The 22290-nt window shown below is 39.0% G+C and overlaps 2 protein-coding genes across 3 annotated transcripts in view; both read left to right on the forward strand.

The window, feature by feature from the left end:
• The first annotated feature begins 3380 nt into the window (after positions 1-3380).
• Positions 3381-4893, forward strand: LOC150078982 (uncharacterized). The gene has a single exon (XM_090382909.1). The coding sequence runs from the start codon at positions 3394-3396 to the stop codon at positions 4891-4893; it is 1500 nt and encodes a 499-aa protein (XP_090239035.1). The 5' UTR covers positions 3381-3393.
• An 8625-nt stretch (positions 4894-13518) lies between these two features.
• Positions 13519-22290, forward strand: part of Dph5 (diphthine methyl ester synthase) — an 80636-nt gene continuing 71864 nt past the window's right edge. The window contains exon 1 of one of the 2 annotated variants that reach the window (XM_090384118.1): positions 13519-13728. In XM_090384118.1, coding sequence (XP_090240244.1) covers positions 13594-13728 — 135 coding nt within the window. In that variant the 5' untranslated portion in view covers positions 13519-13593. The remainder of the gene's footprint in view (positions 13729-22290) is intronic. The other variant, XM_090384119.1, reaches the window with a different exon arrangement.

The following is a 22290-nucleotide window of genomic DNA, read 5'->3' on the forward strand; positions in this document are numbered from 1 at the left end:
GTTCATCTGCTGTGCATGAAAGACCACTACAAAGCCGACACGTTACAGTATAGTGGGGATTCATAGCAGAGTTTATAATCGGACCATTTTTCTTTGAAGAGTCTACACTTCATGGTCCCTTAAGGTGTACGGTAACTAGCGTACGGCACTGCACTCTTCTAAGAGATCACATTATTCCCGCTCTGCAAGAAAGGCAATGCTGGAGACCGTAGTGTTCATATAAGATGGTGACCCTCCCCACGTTGGTCGACAAGTAAAGGAACTACTCCGTTCGTCATTCGGAAATTATCACAATATTTCTAGAGACTTTTCGCAGTTCTGGTCAGCCTGATCATCAGCTCTCTCAATCCTTGTGATATTTCAAGTGAAGGAAAGCACATAGAACAATATCTGTAGATTTCTAAGTTTTGATGTTAAAATCTAATCCTAAGTTAAGTATTCCATCTCATGTTTACCGTGCCAATTTCTCCCGTGGTGGTGGAAATTTGAATTAATTTTCTTCTACAAATCGCTTTCCCACAGGGTCCTGAGCTGGATATCATCACTCTTCTCTTTCTTGGTGATTCCCTCCTACTTTTCTCCTCTCTCTCTCTCTCTCTCTCTCTCTCTCTCTCTCTCTCTCTCTCTCTCTCTCTCTCTCTGGGTAGTTCAGAATTTTTTTTTTTTTTTTTTTTTTTTTTTTTTTTGGCTGATGCAGAAAATCCTCAGGCTTCCTTGCACCATATGGCTAATAATAATAATAAAATAATAATATATGACACACTCGCAGATTTTCACAGCGCTAACTCTAACCGTTTTGACACTAGTCTCCTGAATAGGGAAACTTATTTTATAACCACCCGTTATATATATATATATATAAGTTAAAAACCTTGGAAATAAAGGGTAAATAGACTAAATATGTCATCTTTATATTTATTATAATATGCACATATATATAATTACTTCTGTAAGAGACTAAGATAGCCTATATTGGTTTACTTCGTTATACTCTATAAATAAACATATAATTATCAATAAAATAATAAAAATATAATATAATAATGATTATGAGGCTAATTATCGATAATAGGATACCTTGAATGGCACGTTTTCCAGGCTAGCACCATTCAGTATATCCAATCAAGCAAGGCTGTCGTTTTCTGTTTGTTATCTGCCTGTTTAACTAGGTCCAAATTATCAAAATTATAGGTATTAAGGCAATCTATATTTAAAATTTAAATTTAACAGCAAATAGGCAAAATAACAGCTAGCCCGACAGATAGCTTTGAAACAAATAATACAGAAAATGAGAGCCAACAATAAATATCATTTGAGTTGTGGTGTATTTATTATATTCATTATATATAATAAATAATAATAATATGAATAATATTAAAATATTTTATTATATTTATGTGAAAAAGAAAGCTTATGCTGACTTAAGGGGAAAGGAGGTAAGAGTAAGGAAACCATAGGACCTCAATTTCCCGCTTTTTGCCTAATGGCTCGATCTGTATCATACATACATTTGCTCTTTTGGGTCTGTAGAGTCACCTTGAGCATTATATTGTACATATACAGTCTTACAGTAGTAATTAATTAAATAAATGACTGATGTAATGTTTAATCAATAATTTGATGGCATTAATCTGATCTGATATACATTCTGATATCATGAGTTTGTGGGTAGTAAATGGATGTCCAGTGCTCAAAACAGAAGGAACTGGAAAGTTGCTGGAGAGGCCTTCATCCTGCAGTGGATTGAAAATGGCTGATGATGATGATGATGATGATGATGATATACATTTTCCACTCTTCCTTTAACTACCTTTCCATTATTTCATAATGGAAAGATATATATTTATTATATATATATACTGTATAATATAAAGGGTGGCTAAAAATTAACTTTACAACTTTCATTTCAAAAAAATAATAAAGACAAAACAATAAATATTTTAACATAAATGCTTTATTTGGACCTTGCAATTATTTGTGGAATATAATGTCGGCCGCCTCTTGCTGCCACACAAATATTTCAACTATTGCTGCTCGAATATTGTTCTTTAGTTCAATCAACGTTGACTTGTTGGCATAAACACATCCTTTAATATGACCCCACAGAAACAAGTCTGTAGCGGTTAAATCTGGCGATCTTGGTGGCCAGTCGATGTCACCGCTTCTGGAGATTAATCGATGTGGAAACATTCTCTTCAAAATTTTGATTGTGGCTAGTGCTGTGTGACATGTAACACCATCTTGCTGAAACCACGTTTTCCAAACTCAATTCATCCAATTCATCCAATCATCTGTGACAGAAAGTTCTCAATCATGGCACGGTAGTGGTCGCCGTTCACAGTTACAGCATTACCCGCAGCGTCTTCGAAGAAATTAGGACCAATAACACCTCCTGACCAAATTCCGTACCACACTGTCACGCTGCAAGGATGTAATGGTCGCTGATGAATCACTTGTGGATTTTCAGTGCCCCAATAGCGACTATTTTGTTTGTTAACATAACCGCTGAAATCGAAATGGGCTTCATCGCTCATGATTTTCTCATAAAAATTCGGGTCTTCATTAGAGATGAGTAAGATTGAATTACTGTAGTTACGACGGCGTTCATGGTCTCGAGGCTGAAGTTCTTGAATCAACTGTACCTTATACGGATACATATGCAAATATTTTCTGAGAATATTCTGCACAGACAACCACGAAATTCCAATTTGTTGGGAACATCGCCATGGTGACGTTGTCGGTTCTTCAGCTGCACTTTCACGCACAATTTCAATATTCTCCACTGAGCGTGCACTTCTAACGTTGCCTGACCTTCGTCTATCTGCAACAGCACCGCTTTCCTCGAAATTAGCCACTAAACGAGTAATTGTGGGTCTGGAAGGCGTATTGTTTCTGCCAAGAATTGGATGTAATTTTCTGAGGGTCACCATTATTGCCGACTGATTTTCGTAGTATGTTTTAATAATAAGAATGTGTTGCTGAATCTTTAAGCGCTCCATAACAAATTTGCCGTGTCTAAACTGCTCGACGGTCAAAGTATGAACTGTCATGTTCAAACCAAACCAAAATGGCAAGCCGTTATAAGTTGTAAAGTTATTTTTTGGCCACCCTGTGTATAATAAATATATATTTAAATAATAGGACGTTTCTTATATTTTAATAATTTTATAATTGATTTTTTATATCAAGTTGGTCGAAATATGACACCATTTTAGTCTCTCCATTCACATGATTTTTGAGTAATCTCCTTTTCCATTATAAATCCTGGCTACGCTACTATATGTTTCAAATATATACTTTATATTTGAAACATATAGTAGTATATTTATATTATGTTTACCAGCAGATTGTAAACATGCCTTTTTTATGTTACAGGTAATATTGCTGATCGTTATGCCCCGTCGTAGAAGTCCACACGGGCTTCGATATCTATGTTTGTGCCATGCAGCTGAAGTGCTAAGTAGTGTTCCTAAGCAAGAGAGGTATGACGACACTAGAAATCCACTTACACTGTGCGCATTTTTTGTAAAATCTCTGTGTCAGTGTCCACATACCATTCTTGAGGACCTCATTGATTTGTTGCACACTCAACAGCCATCAGGTATTGACTGCATTCAACTAGAAATACTCCTCGGAGGTAATGTTCGTAGACTTTGGCTGCACTACCAAGAATCTAAAAGCCTCAGAAATGTTCCATTAGGTTTCCAGCGAATACTCCGAAGAATTAGTGAATGTGGAGTGCAGATAACCGACCTTTCTTTGAAAGGATGCATTCTTTGGAACAGTGACGAACTTCTTCGTACCATAAAATCATTGAACCATTTACGAAGATTAATTTTGCACTCTAGCAAACTGGATGACAGTATCCTGATAGCTGTCGGAGAAACTTGCCATTATGTAGAAGAAGTAAGCTTTAGTGGCTGGAGTATTACAGATATTGGCATCAATGGGTTAATAGATAGTCGAGAATTCCCTCCTCCTCTCAGATCTGTTGTATTAGAAAGTGATAGATATTATGTTCCTAAAGTGAGTACAGAAACAGTGGTCCACTTAATTAGGAGATTACCTCAGCTTGAAAACCTTCAGGTCCCACATCTAACTGAAGCTCTTGTTCAGTTAAGTTACGATCTCAGTGAGAAAAAACACTATGGTCTACGCACATATTATGATGATATGCAAGGAACACCACACACTTTTGATCTCCTAGCATCTGTAATTAATCTCTGTCCATTCCTCACGGACATTCGCGTAACAATAGATAACAAAGATTCTCTATTATTATTATGCAATTTGAAACGTCTCTCAACTTTGTCTATTACTGATATAACATGGAACTCCGCCGAACTGTTTCGAGATGCCATGTTGCCCGTCCTAAATACTGTCGGAATTAATCTAACTCGATTAGAGTTGTCTATGGCTGAAATAGATCTCACAGTAATTGACAGTTGTTGTCCTTTACTTACCGAATTCGAATGTATAAAGGTAAGCAGGTTCAGAAAAACACAGAAAGCTCAAGAAAAACCATTTTCTTCTTTGGTAAATTTGAAACTCTTTGCTGAAGAAATCAATGGTATTACTGAAAACGATTTACTTTTCCTTCTTAAAGACTGCAAAGGCCTAGTTACTTTATTCCTTGGCTGGTGCGAGGCTCTTACAGATGAAGTTATTTCTACTCTTCTTCAGTTTAACCCTTTGACGAAAATAAAAGAAATTGAAATCAGTGATATATCGAGCATAACCGTCAATGGCATACAAGATTTATTATTACAAGAAAATGACCTACGAAAGTTGAATATCTTATCATGTGATTCAATCTCAGGGGACAATATTTTGATGTTAAGAAATGTTGCTAAGGGAACCAATCTTGATGTACAAATTATGTTTTATGAATAATAACTCTAATTATTTATTTATCTCTTGTTCTTGAGATATTTTGTTCTTGGAGCATAATACAATACAATAAATTGTCTTTAAACAAGAGTCTGGTGCCTTTTTAACAGGAAATTAATAGAAAAAAAAGTTGTTGTCCTGTACAGTTCACAGTTTTAAACGTATATATATAATGTGTGGTTTGTAGAATAAATAAAGTGTCTGTGAAAATGGAAATGAAAAGTACACAAGGTGCCAAAACTAAGAGAAGTTTAAGGGACAGTAGAAAGTGAAAGTGAAGTAGTGGTTAAACAGGTGAAAGAATTTGAAAAAGCTAGTGCAAAAATGAATTGGGACTGAGAGGGAAAAAAAAGGAATATACAAGTAAATAAATAAATAACACTATATTCAGATATGGGAGGGCAATTTTAGCAAGAGGTCGAATCAGGGGATGGTAAATATTGCAAAACCTGAATATAATAGATGAAAAAATGATACGTAGCCAGGAAATTCATCAGGGCACAACTCCTGACCATGTATCAAGCACTGCGTTTCCAAACTTGTCTGTAGTATTAGAAAAAAAAAAAGGTGGGGACCAAATATGTAACCTTTTATCGTAATACTAGTAGACAAGGTAGTCCCTACTCAGTGTAAAAAATGTAAATTAAGATAAATACAAATTTACAAAAGTGTAATGTGGAATATAATACCAATGTATGTGAAGTGCTTGAAAAGGTATAGGCAAGCAAATGGTATAGGGAATGGTAAATACTAGGGAGAGGGGAAGAAGAGAAAAGATGTTCAAAAGATGTTTCGCCTTCTTTTGAACAGCTTTTCTTCCCTTCCCCTACCCTAGTGTTTACCATTCCCTATACTATTTGCTTGTCTATAATTTTTCATTGGTCAGTGTCTCTGCTCCCCACTTCCCCATTCATTCAAAATTATCCAGACATCTTCAAGCATAACGGTTAGCACAACGCCTCCCCCCACCACTTGTCTTTGCTATTATCACACTTAACCTCTTTCACCATATGGAAACGAACTGTTTTCGAAATTCGTCTATTGTGAGATTTTATTAGCTTTTTTTTTTAAACGTGGCCAAGTTACTCAGGAGCGGATTACGTGCTTTTATTTCCCGGAATCAAGTGTTTTGTGCAGCAAATAGGCAACCGACTGAAGAACATCGGCTATTGTAGACACAGTATCTTACGCCTGAATTCCTTCACAGCTCTCTGTGGCTTAGAGAACTGGACTCACTTCCAGCAGTTTTTCATGTTTTCTAGTCTGCACAATATGCTCTCGCGTATTTGTATTTTTTGCGTGTATTAAGTACTAATGTATGGGCTTGATACACCCAGAATCCTGAGCCGGATATCATTCTTCTTCCCTTTCTTCATGATTCTATTTACTCTCTCTCTCTCTCTCTCTCTCTCTCTCTCTCTCTCTCTCTCTCTCTCTCTCTCTCTCTCTCTCTCACTCTCAGGGTAACTCAGAATTTTTTTGTCTGGTGCAGCATAAGCCTCAGACTTCCTTGCACCATATGAATGATAATAATAATTTTATTATATATTATTCAGGGAATATTCATGTGATGCTGAGGCAGATCCCAGGGTTTCCTCCATCAGCCGCCGTTATACGTCTTGTGTAGAAGCTTTCACCAAAACCGGCCATTTTTATGTAGTGTGTTGGATGTGTTGGTGTAGTGATATGGTGTGTTTTTATGTTTTCGGCCGGTACATGGCTCTTAGCAGATAGGAAATAGCAACACCTGGTCACCACTTCCCATCCCCGCCACGTGGAGGCGACCAGTCTCTACTATCACCTGCTGAACTGACCCAGGGGAAAAAGACCCAAGAGAGCCCAAATTAGAATGAAATGAAAAGGCTATAGAAGGAGGAGTTTGGGAGCTGGAGAGGTTAGAAAGAATAGAAGAAAGGAGGATCAAACAGAGGGACCCTCCAATAGTTAGAAGGTAGAAAAAATAAAGCAAGACTGAAGGAAAGAGAGGTGGAGAAGTGGACTAACTTATCAAGCAATGGGAAATAATCCCATGGAGGATCCCATCCTAGAAGCTAGGATCAGCAAGATTTCTTGAGGTATAATTATGTCTAATCATTTGTAGACATTCCTCCAGGCACTTCCTCGGAGAAACAAGTTTATTTATTTATTTTGTTTTATTTATTTATTATAATTTTTTTTAACCCCAATCACGCTATACACAGGTTCCACGTCTTCAGAAGAACACCAAGAATTTACACTATATACACCAACATGGTGAATGTCCAGCAAGGTATATTTGATTACAATGATATCCAATCATCATCAACGCCTGAAAAAATTATCCCAAATTAGCAAGTCTAAGCTCCTTTCTTCTTTTAAAAGCATGTGAGGCAAAGATGTTCAGTGCTAGAAATGCTGCATGAGATCAGATAAGCGCAGGTTTGCTTCCTATTGTGAAGGTATCTGAAACAAGCTGTAGTCCACGCCTATAGTCTTGACAATATTGACAATCGAAAATAATGTGGTCAATACACTCTTCCTGTCCACAGAGACAAAGTGGGGTAGGACACAATCCTAATTTAAATAATTTGCTGTTAATACTCCTATGGCCGGTGAGTAAATGTACCGTGCAAACCGCAAAGATTCTCTCTTCCTGAACTCCTTCACCGATGGTACAATCTCTCTCTGGTCACAGCGCCAAGTTCCGAAGTTGACTAGTCAGGGAAGGGTTATTGCTTTCGTAAAGGCGACTACGATGGTCTGAGCCAGTATTTAAATTCTATACAGTGGGACCAACTGAAGAAGTTACCAACAGCAAATTCAAAATGGGAAGCATTCAAAGAACTTATCTTGGAAGCTACTAGGCTTTACATACCAACTAAGAAATATTGTTCATGGTTTAGGCCTAAATGGATGTCAGATGAACTAATGAGACATATGGCAGAGAAGAAAAATTCATGGGATACATATAAATTAACCCGTGACACTGAAGCCTATGATAGATACAATTTGATCTGTAACCAAGTTACAAAGGAGGTTAGGTAGGCAGGCAGATTACGAGAAATCTTTGGCAAGGGATGCAAAGAAAAACAGCAAAGAGTTCTTTACTTATATAAACTCTAGAAGGAAGGGGATGAATCAGATTGGTCCACTTGATATCGATGGTTCAACTGTTGGTGATCCTGCTCAGAGCCGACCGGGCTAGCCGAGTGGGTAAAGTACCTGCCCGGCAACCCAAAGGTCGCGGGTTCGATTCTCGCCTCGGGCTTGGATCAAAGTACTGCAAAAACCTTGGGAGGTGCAATATGGCCACAGAAGCCCAATGCGCCAACAACTTCCAAATCAAAAAAAAAAAAAAAAAAAAAAAAAAGATCCTGCTCAGCTACCTAACAAACTAAATGAATATTTTGCATCGACATTCACACATGAGGAGTTATTCAGCGATGGGAATGCCAGAGGTGTATTCAACTCTGGCAGTAAGATAGATAATCTTGTAATAACTGAGAGTAAAGTGGAGGAGAAATTGTTGAAGATAAACACAAGAAAGGCATCTGGGTGGATGGGATCTATCCATTTATATTAAAGCAGGCAGCAAAGGAAGTAAGCAAACCCTTAGCCATAATTATGACAGCTTCCTTGGACTCAGGGGAAGTACCCATAGACTGGAGATGTGCAAATGTAACCCCAATTCACAAAGGAGGATCAAAAGCTGACACAAGTAGTTATAGACCTGTGAGTTTAACTTCTGTTCCAGGAAAATTAATGGAGGCACTGGTTAAAAAAGCACTGAGGATCATCAAAACAAGACTTCAGTTATAGCTCGGACACAGCATGGTTTTGTTAAGGGAAAGTCTTGCCTGACCAATTTGATTGGGTACTATGATGCAGTCATAAAAGAACTGGATGCAGGGAATAACTTTGATATTATATATTTGGATCTTAGAAAGGCTTTTAATACTGTTCCACATGGAAGACTGCTGCAGAAATTGGAGCAGTGTGGCATTGGAGGCAAATTGCTGCTATGGATAAAGGGGTGGTTGAGGGGAAGAAGACAGAGAGTGGTAAGCAATGGACACTGCTCATCGTGGACTAATGTTATTAGTGGAGTCCCTCAGGGTTCAGTGTTGGGTCAATTATTGTTTTCTGTATTTATAAATAATATTGATGATGGTATATCAAGCTTAATGTCCAAGTTTGCAGACGATACAAAGGTTGGCAGGGTTGTTAAGGACACTACTGACTCTATGCTGCTGCAACAGGATCTGGAAAGGTTGAGAAGATGGGCTGAGAGGTGGCAAATGAAGTTTAACATTGACAAATATAAAGTACTACATATGGGGAACAGCAACCCCAGAGCAACGTATCAACTCTGTGGTACTACACTGACAGTGGTAGAGAATGAAAAGGACCTGGGGCTAATTGTGCAGGCAGATATGAAGTTCTCTGACAGTGCAGACGGGCTGCAAGAGTAGCTCATGGTGTTTTGTCAATGATATACAGGAATTTTTCTAGCAGGGATAAGGAGGTGATTATTCCCTTGTATAAGGCATTGGTCAGGCCACACCTTGAGTACTGTATACAGGTCTGGAGGCCTCATTTCAAGAAGGATGTAGAGTTGCTGGAACGAGTACAGAGAAGGGCAACAAGATTAGTGAATGGAACAAAGGGTTGCTCTTACGATGAAAGGCTTAAGTTTTGCAAATTACAGTGTCTGTAGACTAGGAACCGGCGAGGTGATCTGACAGAGGTGTATAAAGTCTTGAATGGTTTGAGCATGCCCAATGCTGATGGGATTGTCCCTATTGCTCAGAATAATCACCTGAGAGGGCATAAATTCAAATTGAGGAAATAAAGATGTAGGATAGGTGTGCTGAAACTTGCCTTTAGCCAGAGTAGTTGGTTGGTGGAACAGACTTCCATCCCTTGTTGTGGAAGTTGATAGTCTAAATAAATTTAAGGCCCAGCTGGACAGGTATTTCGAACGAACAGAGGGGTGAAGTGGAAGTTTGTTTCTTTTTTTTTTTTTTTTTTTGGCTGATGCTGCATAAGCTGCTTTCTTGCATCATATACCTTTGCTAATGCTAGTCTCCTTGCCATTTACCTACATAAATGAAACGAAGCCTTCTTTTCTTAGATGGTAATGAAACATCTAGGTCAAGTTGCACATCATCCAATGTAACAGGTATTGATTTCTTCAGGTGATACATCATATATTTGTATTGTATTTCATAGTGTAGAGGTAATTTTTCCAATAACCCTTGCAAAGCCATTGTAGAAGTGGTTCTGCACACCAGTGACATCATGAGGAAGGCAGCACGTTGGGCCTGCAGAAGCTGTTTCATAATTGCAGACTTGTTGGCCCTATGTCACCACGCTCCAGTTGCATAAGCAATGATAGGGAAAAAAGCGGGGCGCGATGGCCCAGTGGTTACGACACTGGACTACCAGCCTGATGGACACGGGTTCGAATACCGACTTGGCGGAAGCGAACGCGGCTCCCATCACGCTGAAAGACCGGTATAATAATAGTAATAAATTAGAATAAAAATAATAAATAAATTAATAGTAATAAATAAATTAATAGTAATAAAAAAATAATAGAATAAATAAACATCGTGAAAGTTGGTCTAAGGGACCTATGTACCCCAAGGTCGGAGTAGTGGCTAAGTGGCTCGGAGTATTGGTGAAAACTACCACTGTACATAAGCCGAAGCTAAACAGGTCCAATTCCAGAGATGGATGATGTTGCAGAGAAATATTAATCATACTGCATTGATTGTGGCACAGGATAAAGTCACTCGCATTCAGGCCTTAGGCAGAGGAGTCGGTTATAAAAATCGGAGACGGTCTCCCGAGAAAGACAGTGTACATCGTATGGCTACCACAAGAGAAGGGCAACACCATCCAGACCACCAACTGGAAGTTCTTCCTGCGCAACTGCGCTAGCGACCACCCAGGCAGGAAGAAAACGCCAACGGATGAAGTGGACCATCGAAATGAATATCTCCATCATGCAAGCCTACGAAATAACGGAGCTGGAGACCGATATGACTACTTACAGGGCGAGACTACATACTAAAAGGCTAGAACGATTCCCGGATAATCAGGTTACCGAACAGCGAATAGCGGACCAGAGAAGGACCAGCGTTACGAAGAACCTGATAGCTCCTGCAATCTTGGAAAAAATCAAGCAGGACGTGAGCGATCAACTACATAGGATAAAGAATGTGGAATCAGAGGAGGAAGAAGTGAAAAGAGACGTGGTCATGATATCCAGAATAGAGGACGAGTGGAAGAAGCCCCAAACAGAATTCGAAGGAATGGGCCCCACAAAGACTTACGTGATCCCAAACAGAGGCCGAATAGAATTTTGGGGAAAGTCAAAGACCACTAAATTGGTTCTTAATACCGCATTACCTCTACAGCAATGGTGCAACAGTGGAGGCCATCCATACAGCCATGTATTGTGCTGCGGTAGCAGCCACGAGGATTAATGGAACAGAAGGAAGAGACCAGCAGCAGAAGAACAAACAACCTAAGGAATCACCAGGTTGGGAAAGAACACTTCAGCAGAAGTTAGAAGAATTAAGAGTCAAGATAGGCTAATTTACCCAGTACCAACGGGGCAATAGGTGTAAGAAATTAATTGGAAACGTGAAGGAAGAACCTGTACAACTTCACCCACCTGATGTACATAGATGACATCAAGTTCAACGCGGGAACCGAGAAGCACCTACAGCAACTACTCGAGATCACCGAAGAATTCAGCATTGATATTAGGATGGAATTTGGTCTAGACAAATGCAAGACCCACGGATTGAGCCAGAGAAAATTAGTCAACCGAAACTACCAGCTACAGAGTGGTAAAGAGATTGAAGCCATGGCACAGGGAGAGGCCTACAAATACTTGTAGATGATGCAGGCTCAGCAGTTACAGCACAAGGAAATGAACGATTAAGGCTTTCCCGACCGAAAAATACCATCAGAGACAAAAAAGCCTGCTGAAAGCAAAGCTGAACGGAGAGAACACAGTTAAAGCCATAAACACCTATGCAGTCCCAGTGCTAACATACTCCTTCGGGGTTATGGATTGGACTAAAACCGAGCTGGAGGATATCGTGAGAAAGACAAGGACAATGATCATTAAGAGCCGCCAACACCACCCGAAATCTGCCATGGAGAGACTGACAATTGCCCGGAAAGAAGAAGAAGAAAGGGGCCTGAAGACCTCATTCAGCAACAGAAGACATCGATAGTTAACCTGAAGGATTACTTTCAGAAACACACAGCAGCACTCCAGCAAGATATAAGAAAGATAGGCAAGCGGTATACCCCACTCAACCTAAGCGAGGAACCCCCCTTCCCCGAAGCAGGTGTTATAAACGAAGCTAGATAGATGGGCAGAGAAGACACTCCACGGCAGACACTACAATGATCTCCATCAAGATCACATAGATAAAACTGCTTTCAATGCATGGTTCAAGAACGGGACGCTCTTCCCCGAAACTGAAGGATTCATGCTCGCCATCCACGACCAGGTAATGAACACCAGAAACTATAGAAAATACATCGCCAAGGAGCCCGGTGTGTCCGATGACACATGTCGACGATGCCACTTGGCCTCAGAAACGATACAACACATCACCGCATGGTGCAATTTGATCACCTAGACTGAATATACTCATAGACATGACCAGGTATCCAGGATAATACATCAGAAGCTAGCAAGGAAATACCAGTTGATCGAAGAAAGTGTACCATACTGCAAGTACGAACCCCAGGCAGTACTAGAGATCCCAACCCACAAGGTGTACTGGAACCGTGCCATACTAACGGATAGGACAATCCCAAACAACAGATCTGACATAACCCTTGTGGACAAGAAGGAAAAGGCTGCCTAACTGATTGTCATAGCGATACCCAACACCAGTAACCTGCAGAAAACCCATGGGGAAAAAATTAGGAAGTACACGAACCTAAGACACGAGATTAAAGAGATGTGGTATATGCATAAGTTATAACGACCATCCCGATCATTGTGTCAACCTCAAGTATGGTGCCAAAGACCCTAAACAACAGCCTAGCAGCAATATGTCCTCCCAGCGAACACCTACAAGGAACTCCAGAAAGTCGCAATCCTGAACAACCTGTAGAACCTGTAGGACAGTCAGTAACACCAGACATAACAACAACCACCCCCTGTACTTGGTAGCAATAACCGTCACGTGGTGGAACCCGCAATCAGGGAGAAATAATATAATAATAAACCAAAGGCGATAAACTAGTTTCAATTTTATATTTCTTTCGTGAACTGCCACGTTCGTGCATATTGCTCTATAGTAATAGGATCACGCGATTATTGGATACTTTCGATGAAAAAAAATGTTTTTCTTTCTTTTTGTTCAATGACTGGAGTATTGGGTCAGGGAGCACATTTTTGGGAACTACCCTAAAGCAACTATGACAATGCAGCATCAGTACTGTACTATATTTGAAAATTGCGCGTATTCTTGTGTTTACCTGTGTGATTTTACAACCGCATGTTGGTCACTGAGTTGTAAAAAATATTATATTTTACTTCTCTGTGATATTGGATGTACTTTAAGGGGGCGCTATGTGTTGCACGTGTTGTTATTTCCAATTGAAATGTCTTAGGGAATTTTTCGATGAGGTTTGTTGTATTTACAATTGGAGTTTGATCTTTAATTCCTTTTATGATCCGAAATGCTATATCTGGTTGGTCTAGGTCTTGGGGATGCCACAGATATAACTGTGAAAGGTCTGGAGGTTGTGAAAAGTGCCTCAAAGGTATATTTAGAGGCTTATACATCCATTCTAACAGTTGGAAAAGAAGCTTTAGTAAGTGTTTCCAGTGCTGTGCTTGGATAACTTTTTTTTTTTTTTCTATCCCGAATATATAATTAATAAGCATTTATATGTAGTTCAATTTTTATAACAAAATTTTTTTTTTTTAAATTTAAAAAAAAAAGTCATACACTCCCAAACCGATAATTTAACAAAAGAAGAATGTTCTATAGTAAATCATTACTTTATTTATTTCAAAAAAGATTTCCTGGGCAGAAAATCTATTAAGATATGATAAAGATTGTCAGTTATGGAGAACAATTAAGAACTGGATTACTGAATTCAAAAGGGTTATAAAGTTATCACTGTTGAACCTAGGTCTGCAACAGTTTTTGTAATTAATATTAGTGTTGGTAGTAGCAAATGATGCAAACTGATACAGCATCACTCAAAAAAAAAAAAAAAAAAAAATCCAACTCACTTGTCCATCTCATCTAATCATTTGTCTAATGCTTCCTTAAATTTATTCAAACTTTCCATTTCCACAACACCAAGTGGAAGTTTGTTCCAAACACTCAGTTACTCTCCTGCCGGAAGTAAAGTTTCACACATTTATTTTGCATTTAATCTTTCTCAATTTAAGTTTACTTCCCGTTGTGCAAGTTGTTGGCGAAAGAGTAAGGAAGCAATCCACAATTAGTTTACTCGATCTATTTAAATCCTTAAATATTTCAATGTGGTTTCCTTGCAGGTGCCTAGTTTCCAATATTCACACGTGGCAACAATCTGGTTGCCACGTGTGAATCTTGGATGACATTAATATTATTCAGGATCTCATTTTGAAAGGTTCTTGGATTAAACTGCAATATATAGCAAAGATACTAAACAGAACCTGCAAATAAGTTCAACACAATACAAGTTCAACAAATAAGTTTGATGCCCACAAAGAATTAGGCATCAAAAAAATTTTATGAAGATTGCTCCAAAAGATCTGAATGTAGACCAGAAGAGGGATAGGATGAACTATGCAAAAGCAATCCTTGTACAATTTACTCATTCAAACAAGTTTAGCAACCAATTGAAGACTATGGATGAAACTTAGATTTACTGCTATGATGCACAGTCTGTGGAATGGCATCTTAAAGGGCCACAAGAAATTTATTACGATGCTGGAAAGATCTGGAAAGTTAATTAATTTCCAGATTGCTTCATTCTTTCAATGTTTGGCCAGAAAATTTTCAAATACATCTTGTATATACAAGGCATTACACAAAAACAATAGTACTACTGGAGGGGTTTAGATTGAACAGGTCATGGCCTGTTAATACCATAAAACAACAAATCATTATCATCATCACACAGAACAGATTGAATGAACAGTAGTCCACAGCTTATCAAAGCAGACAGACTACATACTATGAATTCATCATAATGTGATGAGATACAGTTACAAAGAATAATACTGGAAATTGCAGCAACAAGGGAAAGCACATAGTCACAATATATAGGCAGTATGGAAAATCACAATCAGAAGTTTTTACATATGACTGTATTCTTTTCTATATACATACCATTACTGTGGCTTGGCAGGAGCTGAACTAACCATTCAGTGCCATCTAATCACTATCATATCAAAATAGGCAGAATGTTGATACATCTGGGGTCGATAACAGACCAAAAAAAAAAACAACTAATGTTTCATTAGCATTATTAGCATTAGTAGAGGCATATGATGCAAGAAAGCAAGCTTATTCAGCATCAGCCAAAAAAAAAAAAAAAAAAAAAAAACCACTATTCCCATTTCACCCCTCCGTTCGTTCGAAATACCTGTCCAGCTGAGCCTTAAATTTGTTTAGGCTATCAACTTCAACAACAAGCGATGGGAGTTTATTCCACAAACCAACTGCCCGCTGGCTAAAGGCAAATTTCCGCACATCTATCCGACATCCGTCCTTCCTCAATTTGAATTTATGCCCTCTCAGGTGATTATTCTGAGCAAGAGGAAGAATCCCATCGGCATTGAGCATGCTCAAGCCATTCAAAGCCTTATACACCTCTATCAGATCACCTCGCCGATGCCTAGTCTCCATGCTCTGTAATTTGCAAAACTTAAGCCTTTCTTCGTAAGAGCAACCCTTTGTTCCATTCACTAATCTTGTTGCCCTTCTCTGTACTCGTTCCAGCAGCTCTACATCCTTCTTGAAATGAGGCCTCCAGACCTGTATACAGTACTCAAGGTGTGGCCTGACCAATGCCTTATACAAGGGAATAATCACATCCCTGTCCCTGCTAGAAAAATTCCTGTATATCATTGACAAGACACCATGAGCTACTCTTGCAGCCCGTCTGCACTGCTCAGAGAACTTCATATCTGCCTGCACAATTACCCCCAAGTCCTTTTCATTCTCTACCACTGTCAGCGTAGTACCACAGAGTTGATACGTTGATCTTGGGTTACTGTTTCCCATATGTAATACTTTACATTTGTCAATGTTAAACTTCATTTGCCACCTCTCAGCCCATCTGCTCAACCTTTCCAGATCCTGTTGCAGCAGCATAGTATCAGTAGTGTCCTTAACAACCCTGCCAACCTTGATATCGTCTGCAAACTTGGACATTAAGCCTGATACACCATCATCAATATCATTTATAAATACAGAAAACAACAATGGACCCAACACTGAACCCTGAGGAACTCCACTAATAACATTAGTCCACGTTGAGCAGTGTCCATTGATTACCACTCTCTGTCTTCTGCCACTCAACCATCCCTTTATCCATAGCAGCAATTTGCCTCCAATGCCACACTTCTCCAATTTGTGCAGCAGTCTTCCATGCGCAACAGTATCAAAAGCCTTTCTAAGATCCAAATATATAATATCAAAGTTATTCCCTGCATCCAGTTCTTTTGTGACTACATCATAGTATCCAATCAAATTGGTCAGACAAGACCTGCCCTTAACAAAACCAACCATGCTGTGTCTGAGCTATAACTGAATTCTTGTCCAGATGATCCTGCAGTGCTTCTTTAACCAGTGCCTCCATTAATTTTACTGGAACCGAAGTTAAACTAACAGGTCTATAATTACTTGTGTCAGCCTTTGAACCTCCTTTGTGAATTGGGGTTAAATTTGCACATCTCCAGTCCATGGGTACCTCCCCTGAGTCCAAAGAAGCTCTCATAATTATGGCTAGGGGTTTGTTTACTTCCTTTGCTGCCTCCTTTAATATAACTGGATAGATCCCATCCACCCCGGGTGCCTTTTTTATGTTTATCCTCAACAATTTCTCCTCCACTTTCCTCTCAGTTATTAGAAAATCATCTAGCTCACTGCCAATGTTTACTTCACCTACGACATTCCCCTTCCTGAATAGCTCCTCATGTGTGAATGTAGATGCAAAATACTCGTTTAGATTATTAGCCACCTGAGCTGGATCCTCAACTGTTGAACCATCAACATCCAGTGGACCAATCTGATTCATCCCTTTCCTTCTTGAGTTTAAATAGGTAAAGAACTCTTTTCTGTTTTTCTTTGCATCCTTTGCCAAGGATTTCTCATAATCTGCCTTTGCCTGCCTAATCTCCTTTGTGACTTGGTTACAGACCAACTTATATCTATCATAGGCTTCCATGTCACCCATTAATTTGTATGTATCCCATGCATTTTTCTTCTCTGCCATATGTCTCATTAGTTCATCTGACAACCATTTAGGCCTGAACCTTGAACAATATTTCTTGGTTGGTATGTAAAGCCTGGTAGCTTCCAAGATTAGTTCCTTGAATGCTTCCCATTTTCAATTTGCTGTTGGTAACATCATCAGTTGGTCCCACTGTATAGAATTTAAATACTGTCTCAGACCATCATAGTCGCCTTTACGAAAGCAAAAACCCTTCCCTTTACCTCTGATGGTAGTTACCTCCTTGAGTAAATCCCACTTCAGCACACTGTGATCACTGCCACCCAGTGGTTCCTTTATCTGCAGATTCCTAATGCATGAAGAATCACTACTGATAATCAGATCAAGAGTATTACTCCCTCTAGTTGCCTCCCGAACATGCTGGTGTAGAAAACAATCATCCAATAAATCCACAAAAGCCTTGCTAGTGTGTGAGTGACCAACCCACAAATTCCAGTCAATATCTGGGAAATTAAAATCCCCCATTATAACACTCTCTGATTTACTGGCCCATTCTATTTCCCTGTACAGTATCTTATTATACTCATCAGAGTCATTAGGCCTATAGCACACTCCTACTCTCAATTTTGATTTCCCTATGCTTATGTCACACCAAACTGACTCGACACTGCCCTGTCCATCAATGTTGACTGGCTTCACTTCCTTGGATTTTATGTGTTTTTTAACTAATAGCATAACCCCTCCTCCCCTCCTGTCCTGTCTATCCTTTCTATACACATTGTACTCCCCAAATTCCAGTTCTGCATTCCTTATATCTGTGTGACACCACGTCTCTGATATCCCAACAATATCTGCCTTTGATGTTTTGAGCAATACCTCAAATTCATCAAATTTATTTACTAAACCCCTAGCATTGGTGTACACGCAAGTATACATGCACCTGTTTCTATTCTTGGCTACCCTAACACAACCCATGTGTTTACTTGTACCGCAATGACTTCCAGCAGTCTCTGAAATATCCTGCATCTTGTTTTTCAGGCTTCTGCTCATTCCAATAGAAGCAGTGCAAGAATCTCTTTCACCTCTGCCAGTGGCTACTGTTAATCCATTAGTCTTTGTCTCCCCCCAAGCTAGCAGTTTTCCGACCCACCTAACACTGCCTCGATAGCATCAGCAAATATTCTTGCACCCTTTCTATTTAAGTGTATCCCATCCCTGTAGAAGCAATCTCTCCTGTTAACAAGTACATTCCAGGCTGAAAAAAATTCTACCCCTTGAGCCTCGCACAATCTTTCCAGGGCCGAATTGATCGACAAGGCTCTCATCATATACTCCCTCCTATCGTGTCTGGGCAGAATTGCAGACACTTTCAAATTCAGCCCTACTTCACGGCTTTTTTTCAACAGTGACCTGTACTTGTTAAGTAATTCCGCTGGTCTCCTACTCTTAATATCATTAGTGCTAACGTGTACAACTATATCACCTTTTGTGCCCTTAAAAGATGATATCTGCTCTACAACATCATCAACCTTTGCCCCTGGCAGACATACCCTGGTCCTGTTCCACCTATCCTTTTTACAAAGCATGTTCCCCGTTTCCCTGATTGCAGCAACAAGGGAAAGCACATAGTCACAATATATAGGCAATATGGAAAATCACAATCAGAAGTTTTTACATATGACTGTATTCTTTTCTATATACATACTATTACTGTAGCTTGGCAGGAGCTGAACTAACCATTCAGTGCCATCTAATCACTATCATATCAAAATAGGCAGAATGTTGATACATCTGGGGTCGATAACAGACCAAAAAAAAAACAACTAATGTTTCATATATATGTATAGTATATATATGAGTAATATTCTGGGTTCATCCTTGAACCGCACTCCGTTGATACTGTTCGCATTTCTAAACATCAACTCATCAAATGGAGGATGTCCTTCCTCCATTTGCACCGTGGATGATGATAGAATAACTCATTTCCACTTGAAAAGCTTGAATAACTAAAGTTAATAAATTGTAATCCAAGTATGTAGGAGAAACTATTTCTTATTTGTACTACTATATTTTCGCCTTTATGGAGTTCAGGTTCTATTATTCCTACTCTATTAGTTTTTATTCTTCTTACTATCTGCATGTTTCTCTTTGTGTTAACTTAATTTCAATTAATTAATTAATTATTTTTGCCATCTCCATCACATAGGGGTCACCACATATATACTTACTAGAGGGATTATTATTTCATGACGACTAGTTGTTACATTATGTCCTGGATATGCCTTATACTTTACATTTATTCTTATTTAATAAATGTAAAGTACCTTTAATTGGTTTAGATTCAAATTACTTAATCTCTGAAGTTTTATATATCTTAGCAGATATTGATCATTACAGAAACAGAAAACTCCTTGTCGTTTTTTGTCTTCAGTCTGGATGGTTGGCCCCAGTTGAAGTCATCTAGATTGTGGGTAGACAACACTAAGTTTTATATATATATGTAGACAATAAAAATATTTTATATCAACATAGTTCTGGAAATGCTTGGTTTCCAAGTTTTGAAGGTCTGTCTATGACACTTAACTGTTCACAACACCTTATAGTAATTGTTCAAAATGTCCACCTCCTGCCTGAATACAAGCCTCACGAAGATGATGCCAAATTCCTGACATGTTTCGTATTGTCTCACAACCTGCCACAATTCGATTGCGGAGAGATATCACATCAGCTACCGGAGTTGAATACACCAATAACTTTAAATGGCCCCACAAGAAGAAATCTAGTGGGTTTAAATCAGATGAGCGTGGAGGCCAGGCAGTTGGTCCACCTCTACCTATCCACCGACCAGGAAACCTTCGATTCAGGTAATTGTGGGCTAGGTGGCTGAAATATGCAGGAGTGAGTGCCATCTTGCACGAAGTGTGCTTGTTGACAAATGATCAGTGGCGTGGCGTCCAAGAAATCAGGTATGTTGTTTTCCAGAAAGTTTCTGTACTCCTGCCCTGTAAGTTTGTTTGGAAGTACATGGGGCCCAACTAACTTATCACCAATAACATCCACCCAGATGTTGAGGCTGAATCGCTGTTGATGATGTGGGATTTCCTCATCCCATACATGTTGATTGTGAAAGTTTTGGATTCCATCTCGTGTGAACTGTGCTTCATCTGTGAATATCACTAAAGCAGAAAAGTGCAGAGTTGTACAACACTGCTGCAAGAATCACTGGCAGAACATTACTCGCACAGGGTAATCTGCTGGTGACAAGGCCTGTACCCATTGCAGATGGTAAGGATACAGTTGGTGTTCTCACAACACTCTCCAAATAGTCGAATGTTGAACAGTCAGTTGCATTGCTATTCTGTGTATGTGTTGATTCCAGGAGTGGCATGCACAACATCCAAAATCTCCTCCTCTACTTCAGGAGTCTTAGATCTTGGTCATTCTCTGTTGGCAGCACGAGGTGTAAAGGTCCCATGTTCACAAAGGTGGCGATGGATACCTTCAAACGTTTTCCTGTCTGGACATCTTCGTTCTGGGAATCTTTCGTGGTACAAACGACGAGCCTCCAGAGCATTGCTGTCCACCAAACCGTACATAAAGTGCATACCCGTTTGCTCCTGATTTGAGTACATGATCGGAATGGAAACCCACCAGATTCTGACAGTACCTTGTGATGAAGGAAATCACTTGCGGGAGATAAGACATACCGGTTAATAACTCGGGAACTAAACATTTCCAGAACTATGTTGATACAAAATATTTTTATTGTCTACATGTGAGAAACTTGTTCCTGAAGTTATGCCGTGTATTTTTGAGACACCCTGTATATATATATATATTTATTTATTTATTATTTTTTAATGTATTTATATTTATATCCCTTGTGTTTCTTTAAATCCAGCTTGGTAATGTCTGCTTGAATTATCTTTTATATTATTATCTTCAATATTATGTATAAAATATTTTATATATATATATATATATATATATGACAAAAATAAAGAATGCTGCCTGGACCAAAGGTAGAGACATCAAGGAGAGAATTGATAAGCTTCTTAAGTTGATGATGATAACTGAATATTTGAATGGGCATAGATGTTAGGAGATTAGGCGCCTCCGTAGGTAGGTGGGCAGGAGCTGCAGTGCATAGCACATGCTTCTTGATTAGACCTGGGTTCGAGCCCGTGACTACCAAATACGGAGGATGCGGAAAGGTCAGGGAATGAACACTGCATATCCCTGGAGCAATATGGCCTTAGCTGGTAATGCTCCTAAAAAAAAAAAAAAAAAAAAAAAACACAACAAATAACCAGTTAGGAGATTATCCAAGTGGTAGTTTTCAGATTGTCGGCTGATCCAGGATTACATTTAGTGAAAAATCAGATTGGAAGACTTACCATATATTTCAGACTATCAAGACAAACTGCACCTGTATGACACTTCCATGTTTTAGAAGACAAATCATAGGAAAAAATATTTTATTTCATATACAGCAGAACCTTATAAATCTGGCATCTTTGGGTATGTAGCACATTCTGGATACATGTATTTGAAAATTTGATTTTCTGAAAATTATGCATATAGCCTAAATATTCATGAATAATTTTTTTTTTTAATTAGCTCCTGGGACACATGCACATGTCAAAAATAATTTGACATGTGCATATGTTATTTCCACTATTTTGTAATTATTCAATGCCCTTTCTGTTCCTTATCTTTAAGTTGATCATGAATGGGTCTCACATCTGGTGAGTATGGGCTTGACACACCTAGTGTCCTGAGCTGGATATCGTCTTTCTTGGTGATGCCCCCCCCCACCCTCTCTCAGGGTAATTCAGAATTTTTAATTTTTTTGGCTGGTGCAGCATAAGCCTCAGGCTTCCTTGCACCATATGGCTAATGATAACAATAACAATGAATGCAGTGGTATGCAACTTCATTTGTTTCAGGCAAAAAAAAAAAAGGAAAGATATGCAT

The sequence above is a fragment of the Mastigoproctus giganteus genome, chromosome 10 (genome assembly GCF_048544385.1).
Source record: "Mastigoproctus giganteus isolate SK-2022 chromosome 10, ASM4854438v1, whole genome shotgun sequence".
Classification (NCBI taxonomy): Eukaryota; Metazoa; Arthropoda; class Arachnida; order Uropygi; family Thelyphonidae; genus Mastigoproctus; species Mastigoproctus giganteus.